Source organism: Poromitra crassiceps, assembly GCF_964638095.1.
Source record: "Poromitra crassiceps genome assembly, chromosome: 20".
NCBI lineage: Eukaryota > Metazoa > Chordata > Actinopteri > Beryciformes > Melamphaidae > Poromitra > Poromitra crassiceps.
In genome coordinates this window covers 22,475,753-22,486,799 of record NC_139637.1, presented here as the reverse complement: position 1 = coordinate 22,486,799, position 11,047 = coordinate 22,475,753, and the positions used below count along the sequence as shown (strand labels likewise).

Below are 11,047 nucleotides of genomic sequence, written 5' to 3'. Positions count from 1 at the left end.
TCTCTCTCTCTCTGTATCCCTCTCTCTCTCTCTGTGTCCCTCTCACCTCTCTGCACAGTTCCAGGGCAGCACTCCTGGGTGGTAGGTAGTACCCTACACAGGCGTTCACACCTTGTGCGGAGCTCTTGAGGAGGGCAGCTCGCTCTAAAGAAGACCAAGGAGGGCCAAGGAGGGATACCACCAGGACCGACTTGTAAAAGCTGGACAGACAAAGGACAGTGAGCTGTCAAGTGGATCTTCTGCACACCATGAAGCAGCTCCTCCTTGTCCTCCTTGTTTCCACAGCCTGGGCTTTCACCAGAGGCCAGCAGTACTACTACCAGGGCCTGATGGATTATCTGGAGAACAGGATGCTGGCTATTGAGGTGAGGCAAAACACACAACGATTATCGGCACGGCATCGGTATATCGGCCGATAAAGGCTTTCAAATTAAATATCGGCGTCGGCCCGAAATACCTTTCTGCCGATATACAGTATGATCACATGATCTCTGCGGACAGAGATTACGTTTTATTTATTTGCTTTGCAACTTGTGAAATAGGTCAATTGTGGTGGCTATATAGTCAGGATTATCTCAGGGAGAGCATAATCCGAGTCTGTGTAAATCCGATGAATCTTACAGTTTTCTTTGAAAGAAAATGATACATAAATAAAAAAAATATGAAGTAGTTTTCTTATTTTGCCCAGTGAATGTGTACATGTTAAAAAGCAGTGTATTTATGTTAGGCCATCATAAGAGTGGGCATAATAATGTGTTAATTTCCACTACAGGAGACTTGATGTTCTCTGAAATTAGGTGGAAAAACAGGCGCGCGTATTTCAAAACAGTTGGAAATTATCGGCATATTCGATATCGGAAGAAAAGAAAATCCAATATCGTGCATCCTAGTCTCCGTGCATAAAAAGTGTGGCAGATCTCCACTATACAATTTAAGGATCGGAGGCGCTCAATAACGCAGAATGGCCGAGAAGAGATTTGTAACTTTATGAGAATGAGAGTCGCTGCCTGCGAGGTTTGTGCTTCCTGCTTGATCGGAATTTAATGTCGAAAGCAATCCAATTAATGCAATCTCTGCCCAGCTCATCACATTTATACAGCCGGGTGCCTCTGGGAGAAGATCAGTTGATGCATGCAGGCTGTGTGCGCCTCAGAGCTCGCTCTCCTTTCTCTCGTGCAGCACAACGCTCAATTTCTACCCGTCAACCGTTACAATTCCATCGATGGCAACACTAATGAGTACAAGAGCAACCTTTGCTTCCATGGCAGTTACATCAAACATCGCGACGGCCCTAATCACAAGACATTTCCTGGCACAAGGTTGGAATGAAATTGTGTCACTCAACAGAAGTGCCCTGGTGGAGGGATGACATTACTGTACGCTCAAATGTGTGTGTTTCTAAATGAGGAAGGTTCTGAGACAGCAGCACATCCATTTCATTGATTATCCTACTACAGCATGCAAAAATATTTGGCGGTAAACACATCTCTTTTGTAATGGTGTGTCATGGACTCCAAGGGGAATAAACGCCTGGTTCCTTCGTGTTTGTGCTGCCAAACAGTCTGTTTCCTATAACTAAGGGCAGACTCTAGCATAAAGTAATTTCGACGTAATGCAATTTAAATGCTAAGTGTTTCTGTTTTTACACTTCTCGTCGCCTATTCGTTTCGACAATGTGTGAAGAATGTCTTTGCAGAATGAGCATACTACAAATATTGTTGTCTTTCATCGGCAACCGCAAATAATGAAAAGCCCCCGTTATCAAATAAAACGAGTAATCTATTTACAGCTGCGTTTGTCTCTCTCCGTCCCCCCGTGTGGCCTCTCGCCACAACTTCTGCATGAACACGGTGATTCATCCCAATGTTTTCATTGAACTATTACATTTGCATTTGACGGTCGACAGGCCCACAGCGAGCAAAGAGAGGAAAATAGATGAAACCGAGACAGAGGAGGAGGCCACCGAGGACAGGAGACGCCATCTGTTATTGCCTCTCATTCTGAATAATTCACCTGTCAATCTGACTGTGTCAATCACTGCACAGGGAAGCGCAGCGCATGTTTTATTCTATTTGGGTGCTTTGTTGATGTGAGCCATTGCACTCCGAGTGAAACTGCATATCTGATATCAGGGAAATTCATCTAGGATTTATTACTGAAGTTAGAAGTTGAACAGAGTTTCAGAGGGTTTTTTCCTGTCTGACGGGAAATCATTAGACCTAATCCCAGTGTTGGGGGTAACTCATTACAAAAGTAACAGATTACATGTAATATATTACTTTGAGTAGTAACTCAGTAATATAACATTACATTACGTCATTTATTTATATAGATATATATATAAGTAGTTATATACATAACTTATTACTTATAGGATTTCAGTACCAGCTACTTTGTCAAGTAACTCAAGTTACAAATTGAGTTTTTTCTTTTATCAAAGCACATATTTAAATAAAGATACAATCATTTCCTAATCAAACTGTGTTTTTATGCAAATAACCACTATAGATCACAATAACAAAGGAAAAGAATAACATTTAGAATTTTGGATTGTTTACACTGACTTCAAGGCGGTTGAAATTATTTTTCGGCATGGTTCCGAGGCGGCGATGTCATTCTGCTGCTGCTGCTGTTGTTTTGGTGAAAGTAATGCAAAAGTAGTGTCATAAGTAATGAGTTACTTTACACAGACAGTAATATTTTAAAGTAACTTATTACTTTCAAATGAAAGTAACTAGTAATATGTAGTATATTACATTTTGAAAGTAACTTGCCCAACACTGCCTAATCCAAGATCACTCACAACACTACTCCGCCTTGGTGCTGCCCTTGTCTGATAGGACCGCATGGAGCTGTGGCACGAGCAGACCCGCCGCTACCACACAGAGCTGCAGGACTTCAAGAAGCTGACAGCAGAGAGCATGGAGGGGCTGGGCCAGGAGCACGGCGCGCTGCTCAAAGACCTGGAGGGGGCGCTGGTCCGAGCGGAGCGAGTGGACCGCGAGATGGACTACCTGGAGGCCCAGACCTCGCCGCGCGCCTGCACCAAGGCAGACAGGGTGCTGGAGCAGCAGGGGGCCTGGAGCCTGGAGGAGAGGAGAGGGGATGAAGAGGAGGAGGAGGAGTGGGAGGAGGTGCGCTCCAGTGTCTCTGGTGAGCAGTGTTGGGAGTAACTTACTTTTTGCAGTAACTAGTCATCTAACTAATTATGTTTTGAAATGTACTAACACAATTATAGTTACTTAAATAGTTACTTTAGGACATGAAAATAGTGGTACAACTTCAGAGGATTATCCGGTTTCTGATCCTCAGACCTAGTCTGGGGAGAGACGCCTCCTTTCTGCCCAGCAAAAATGTGCCACACTGCAGCTAAAGCCAGAGACCAACAGCTAATGACCTTGAGTAGGCTAAGCCTCCTCAATAAGCAAATGTTCAATATCCCATGCAGGTACAATGGTTACTACACTACCCCTACATTACACTAACCCTACACTACACTAACCCTTTTGCAGGGCCACTGTCTTGGAAAAGCCATGCTACTGGAAAATGGGAAAACAAACACAGGGCTGTTACAAGTCATTTCGCTGGGTGTTTTCGAGTCACTGGTCATGTTTTCCATGAGAATTATGGCTTGATGCAACTCGTTTAGTGTGGCGTTCCCTCCTGTTTGTGCTGTATAGCCGGGCACAGTTTGTCTTTAGAATCTTCTGGTACCATGGGATGCTGCTACTGTATATGAATAATGCTGAGATGCTAAATGTAGGCTAACTGCTGAATCATTCATTTACGTAGGTAAATCAGGAACCTTTAACCCTTTCATGCAAAATGTCCACTACAGCCGACCGACCGTCAAATCCCATTAACCCATCAATACTACTCAGACATGAGCATTTTGCTCTGAACCTGTGCATATGAAGTGAAAAAGATCTATATTTTGTCATTTGATTGTCGCCAAATACACACCAACTCGACATTCCTATGGTGCCACCAGTGTTATGATCAAGTCACTATATCTCGAGTCACAAGTCTTGAAAATTAGTCTGGACTCGGGTACTATTAATACTATACTGTATTGTGTGTGTGACAAAAATAATAAAAAATGAAATGAAAAATATAATAACTATAAAAACAAAAAAATAACACACCAAACAAGAATTGGGTAGTACTATTATGAAACCTTATAATATAGAAAAGTCTTTGCCCTGTATCATGATGCTGGAGCCATCCAATATATATACTTCATCCGGTCAGGTGACAGGTCACATACAGAGTAGATGACTCTAGCAGTGCTGAGGCCAGTTTCTGTGCAGGAGATCTCTTGGGTAATGCAGAGAGCAGGGACAGGACAGCTGCCCTGAGGTCAGTGGCATTACTCTCACATCTCATGTGTTCAGCGTGCTCTGCATACAGTGTGGCCCATTGTGAATTATTTTCGAAACTGACCTGAAATCAGTTTTACTGCATTGCGGGGACCCCCTTCATGTTTGGGAGCATCATGCAAAATGTTGCTTCTAGACCTGAGGGGTTTTTCAAAGTCTGAGACTGTGGGGTTCCCCCAAACAAAGCTTGGAAAAAGGAGCCCCCTCAATTCCAATGATTCCTATGGGATCATTATGATCAGAATCAGAATCAAAATCAGAATCACTTTTATTGCCACAGTATGCAAGTTACATACGAGGAATTTGTCTTAGTGTCTGTATGCAGCGTAGCGGTTACATCAATATACAGGGATAAGAAGTAGGAAGATAACTAACGGCAATCGGCAAACGGATGTTATTTATCCCCATAGACACTCAACAATTGATAGCCTGATATTGCAGTTTTAAAAAGGTCTCTCTGAAGGCATTTATTTGCTTCTGACTCTGGGAAAGTGGAAAAACTGTTTATATTTTAAATATAAATAAAATATATATCTTTTATTTGAATATTTTATTTTCAAATTTTCAGAACAACTGAACTACCTCTTTAACCAAATCACACAGATTTAGGCTATTCTATGAGATCTCCTTATATTAATGCTCATTAATAACTAATGTCATATTTTCTCACTTCCATTCACTGAGCCTCCCCTGAAACTGCTTGGAGCCCCCCCCCCCCCCATGGAGAGGCCTCCCTCCCACTTTGAAAACCTCTGTTCTAGACCCATCGGGAATCATGTCCTTTGTTCATGCAAAGCACGGCAGGGGGAGGCTATTACCGTTTATCAAATTAGTTCTCTGACGGGAAGTAGCTTTATACTATCTGTGTGCTACACCTGTGCTGCTTCCTCTCATGTGGGCTGCGTTCAATTCCCCCCGTCGCTGCTTTGAATTTGCTTTCGTTTGGAGAAGCCAGATATGGAGTGCTGCAGCTGCTTGATGTGTGCTGCATATCAAAAACACGTTTCTAATACATTACAGAGATATGCTAAATGAACTGATGGTGAAAAGGGAGGAAAAATCGAAATGCACGATGTGAATAGTTTATCACATTACACCTGCTGTGCTCATATGCTGTTTCATATGAATCGGTCGAAAAACATGAATGATTACTTCTTCTGGTGTCTGGCGAAGCTGTGATCCGAGGGGGAGCATCTGGGGACGTGGCGTTTGCCAGACAGTTTGGCTTGTTCTTATCGTGCGGCGTGTTTATACAAGAAGTGATACTCGTCAATGTGTGGCGCTGACAGGAAGTGAACATGATTTTTCCATCATTATTATTAAAGGGACACTTTGCCAATTTCCAACCAGCTTTTGTATCATTACAAAATCGGTAATATATATATGCAAATGAACAATGTTTAACTTTCCTCCATCTTGCCTGGACCGAGAGCTCCCCGTTCATTTGCAGAACTTCCTGGTCCAAATGATGTCATAATGATGATGTCATTTGGACCCAGAAGTGATAGTGACAGTAATAGTGGCACCATGGCAAAAATAAGAATAAGTGAAGATGACGTCATTTGGACCAAAAAGTTCTGTGAATGAACGGGGAGCTCTCGGTCCAGGCAAGATGGAGGGAAGTGAAACAGTGTTAATTTGCGTATATACACTACCGATTTTATAATGACACAAAGCTGGTTAGAAATCGACAAGGTGGCCCTTTAAACAACCACCATGTGTTCCCTCTGCAGACTGCGTGGACATCATCTCCAGCATCAGGTCCGTGAAGATCCTGAAGAGAGTGGGCAGTCCTAAGGGCATGTGGACCAGGGACCCGCGGTCCTCCAAGGTGTACGTCTTCAACGGGACCGAGGGAGACGGCGTCTACCAGTTCGACTCGGTGCTGGACTTCTCCAGCTCTCCCGGAGTCAACCACAGCAGGCAGATCCTGCTGCCCTCTCTGTGGAGGGGTCCCGGCAGTGCCGTTTACAACGGCTACTTGTACTACGTCAAACAGGAGGCCGACACCGACGTGCAGGTGGTGAAATACGACCTGCTGAGCGGTTCGGTGGCGGACACCGCCATGTTTCCCGTGGACGGCCACGCGCCCGTTTACAGCCTCAACCCGGAGACCGTGGCGGACCTGGCGGCGGACGACGAGGGCCTCTGGCTTCTGTACGCGTCCAGCGAGAGCGAGCCGAACATCAACCTGGCGAAGATGGACCCCGACGCTCTGGATATCGAGCAGATCTGGGACACCCGGTGCCCGCGGGAGAACGCGGAGGCGGCCTTCGTGGCGTGCGGGACGCTCTACGTGGTGTACAACACGCGCCTGCCCAGCCGCTCGCGGGTCCAGTGCGTGTTCGACGTCAACGAGATGGTGGTCAGCGAGGAGGCCCCGCTGCTCTACTTCCCCCGGAGGTACGGCGCCCACGCCAGCCTCAAGTACAACCCCGAGGAGAAGCAGCTCTACGCCTGGGACGACGGCTACCAGATCCTCTACAGGCTAACCATGAAGAGGAAACTCTTGGCTTGATGACTGGGGGGAGTGATGGCTGTGCAGTGGCACATGGACAAATCAAAGAAATAGTCGCCGTAAATGAGGGATACTCAACTTGCGTTGCCCAGCAGGGGGCCACTTTTTCAAAGTGACAGGGGGGCCAGGGGCCAAGTTAATAAACAAACATTAGGCTACTGATATTTTTTTCTGTAACGGATTGCCTATAGGTTTTTGGGGTGCCAGGCTGACAATTCTAACGTTAAGATTTTTGAAGGTCAATCCTCCACGTGGATACATGAATCAGTGCTCCATACACTCACACACTGAACCCACATACTGTAGCATAGTATAAACTGAACCACCGAGCAGGATGGAAACAAAAAACCAAAGCAATCAGAGTGAGACAGGGAAGTTCAATAGAAATCAGTGTATTGGAGGTACAATGAAAACCAGCCACAAAAGAAAAATGTCCTTCACAGGCAAGTCCAAATAATCAACCCAACCAGATGGTATTCATCAAAAAGAAACAGTTCAGAGTTTGACATAAAAACACCACTCTTAAGGGGTTCAACAAGCAACAAAGTTTAATTCAGTTTGTTCAGTTCAGTTCTCTAATCTGTTCAGAGTAAACCCTCTTCCCAAACAAATCAATAGAGGCTCTCTCCAAGAAGGGAATGAACCAAACATCTCTGATGCTGTCGGAGTTACCTCTGGGACCGGTCAGTTGGTCGACTTTGTGCACACAGTATCTGAGTGCCTGGGTGGGCGAGCAGATATTTGAGAACTTAGATGGAGCTCAGTCACACTTTATTATTTTATCATCTCAAAGATTTTCATGTAAAATAAATGTCAGTTAAATGTCAGTTAACACAATGGTGGTTGAGCCTATGGCCCACTGATGGAAGCCTTTGCATTTTCAATATTGCAGCATTTGTGAACTTGGTGTCTGTGGTGACACAGGGTAGGCGGAGCTAACACAATAGGTTGAGGCCACGTCTCGTCATAGATGCTGGTTTAGCTGGCTCAGCCTGGCTGGGGGCGGGGTCAGGGTGGGGTAAAAACCCCCGTTCTATCCATTCAGCAAAGTTAGAATTTAGCTGATAGCCCAGCCCAGGCAGACACGGTCGGGGATTTAACCACCGCAGTAAACGCACATCTGAGCAGACGTCTTGTGTTCTGCTCTAGAACCCCCAAACCTGTAGTTTAGAGCCGCAGCACCATCTTTTGGTGAGTCAGCCCATGAGATATATGGGCGGTTTTACCCCACTCGCACGCCAGTCCGTTTAACATTTTGTGGGCGTTCCCAGACATGCGGACTGTCTCTATAGACTCGCTGCAGGTTACTGGAGGGTCCCCCGACAACTCTTGGTGTGTAGGACGATAACAAGCTACATGTTTTCCAGTCTCTGCTAGCATTGCGGGTTTTTACTATGGCCGACCAAACTGACTTGCAACACTGTTTGGATCCCACCTGCAATTACCGCTTATCACCATTGGTGTCACCAAAGAGAACAATTGTGGAAAATGGTCGGCGGGCCACCTGACACCCTATCGCGGGCCGCATCTGGCCCGCGGGCTGCAAGTTGAGTATCACTGGAATGCTACATGCCAGAGTATTTCAAACCTACAATAGTTCTGTTCTATTCCCACGCCCTGTACACTCTTCATTAAGTTGTGGTCCATTTATGCAAGTCTTCCGTAAAATCACATTTTAAATCAAATTAAGGACTCTTTCACCATAATTGATGAATGTTATCCTTGGATGGCACCACCCTTTGTCTGGGTAATATACCAAACAAAATTATTTCCATGCAAATGTCTTTCAGTTTATCAGAGGGTGGTGCAGCTCTGCTATCAAGTCTCATTACTATGGGATACGTCCTCTCAGCTAATTTGACCATTTGACTCAGACTGTCTTGTCTAAATCTCATCCCCAATTTGTTCCCTGTCACTCGTTAGGCCACTGGCTGTCATCTGATGATATATTGCACAAAACAAACAGAGCAGAGCCCATTTTGCATAAGTCTTTTAATCAAAGGAACAAATAATAATCATGTCACAGAACCATAGGTAATAATACATCACACCCCATGGGGGAAAAACAAACTCTTTTGTCACTGCTGATTTTTCAGACTGCTAAAAAAAAGAATGACAATTTTGTGGCAGAAGTATGCTATTCCAGTTTAGTTTCTTACACGTTGGGCCTCATATTACGAGTCTTGATCATGATCCGGGATCTACGGTAAAAGGAAACTATCTATAATAGACCTTTTGTCTGAACGAACAACTTTTGATTTCAATCACCAGAATATTTTCTCAAACATTTCTATTGGGTGCAAGTACAAAGTGTTCAATAAAAAATTGTCAATTCAGTTGCTATCCATGACAGTTGGAAGGGATACGAGATCATATCAAGAAACATTACAACATTATAGCCAAAGCTAGAAGGTCTTAAAACAGTCCATATAAACTGAGGCAATCGGTTTAACAGGATTTATATCTACTATGAAAACACACACCACATTGTCAAGGAAACATACCGTATGTATGGCCGTCATAAAGTACGCGTTGGAAAAAGAACACAAAGGAACAAAAACGACATTATTATTCAACCACTAGTTTCCAAATATTACACTCAAATCAGACATAAGAAATCTAATTTATGAATAATGCCATTTAGTCTCGAAAAGGAGTTTTCACCACCGAATCGACTGATGTGAACGTCGGCAATTATTTCCAAACAGTCACATTTTGTGGAGAGATGCTATTTATGCTATGCGGAAATTACGTCAAGCAAGAGCTATGATGACTCATTCTCGGTGCAACAAGTGCCAATTAGAGAAGAGAATACAACTGCTGTGTGTATAGATGCTGGCCTGTCCACCAATCAGCCGCCCCCGCACTCTCCCCTGTCTCACGTCCTGCTGCTGCTGCATTGAGGTGAACTGCCTGCCTTTGGGGGTAAACTATGGAGCTATGGAGGAGAAAGGAAATGGCTAAAACAGCTCCTGTCTCTGCTATCCGCATCTGCTGCCTTCTGGATGTTCTGGGCCCCCCCGTGTTTCAATGGCGTCTATCTCGGTAGAGTGTGATTTATGCTCGGCTCATCCTATGGCCCTGCAACTGAGAGCAGTTACAGCTACGGTATTATTACTATTCCAGAGCTTGTCGAGGAGGAGGATACTCTTTTACGCTGCTGTCTGGATGAAGCATCAGCCGTCGTCTAGACACCGGTCACGGCCAGTGCCAAGAAAACAACTCTGTTATCCGTTATCTGATTAGACGCAGCCGTTGTGTGGGGCTGCGGCGGTTCAGATAAACTGGAACACGAGGATGTTTTTCAATCAATATCGAAAAACATCATCTGTAACACACGGTACCAAATGCAATCTTTCACTGTTTTCACACGGTTTTCCTTCAAAGCATCACATCATCACATTGTGGTTCCATTATTATCACAACACTGGGAAATGTGAGATAGAAACCCCTACTGAGAAGGTCAAAACCTGCTGGAGAGCTGAGAGAAAATAGAGATCACATTGACCCAAATTACATTTTTAATCTGATCGCAAAACACATATGGAACTGCCATTGTACACCAGTTACGAAATGTTTGACATTTGGGATTTTAATTTAAAGTTATACAGTTGCATTACCGCATTTCACTTGAACAATATAGCATCAAATATAGGACAATAATATAGGTATTATGCTCAATATAGAATTTTGTGCATTTTTTCTATCTGTCTTAACCGGAACTCATTGAATCTCCATAGTACTGCTGACAAAGCTATTGTAAAGACAGCAAATAACAAACAGGGGCCTATTTAATACATTGGCAGTATAGAGCTCAACGGTCACGTGACGTGTCTTGCCCCGGAAGTGCGTTTCCCATTCATTTTTTCCATAGACATTAAAAAAAAAAAGTTTTAAGGCTGGAACCAACCAAGCCACCCCGTGACCTACTGAATCGTGAGTGACCATAAAACATTTCACTTGGAGCAAAAACAAAAACTGAAGATGGGGTGAAAAATTTAAAATTTGTTTTTTCCCCCGATGTTATTTTTTAAATTTTTGCTGGAGAAAATGAATAGGAAACTCACTTCCGGGGCAAAAGATGTCACGTGACTGTTACAGCTATATTGTTGCAGGTCAGGCATCTGACACAGCTAATCCAAATAACGCA

At 44.1% G+C, this 11,047-nt stretch overlaps 1 protein-coding gene across 1 annotated transcript; it reads left to right on the top strand.

Annotated features, from left to right (window-relative positions):
• Nucleotides 1-248: 248 nt before the first annotated feature.
• Nucleotides 249-7,014, top strand: LOC310794362 (olfactomedin-like protein 3B; the record flags this gene model as incomplete). The annotated part of the gene is made up of 3 exons (XM_083656353.1): nt 249-365; nt 2,841-3,153; nt 6,113-7,014. 3 exons carry the CDS (start codon nt 249-251, stop codon nt 6,895-6,897), a joined length of 1,215 nt encoding a protein of 404 aa, XP_083512479.1. The 3' UTR covers nt 6,898-7,014.
• Between the last annotated feature and the right edge of the window lie 4,033 nt (nt 7,015-11,047).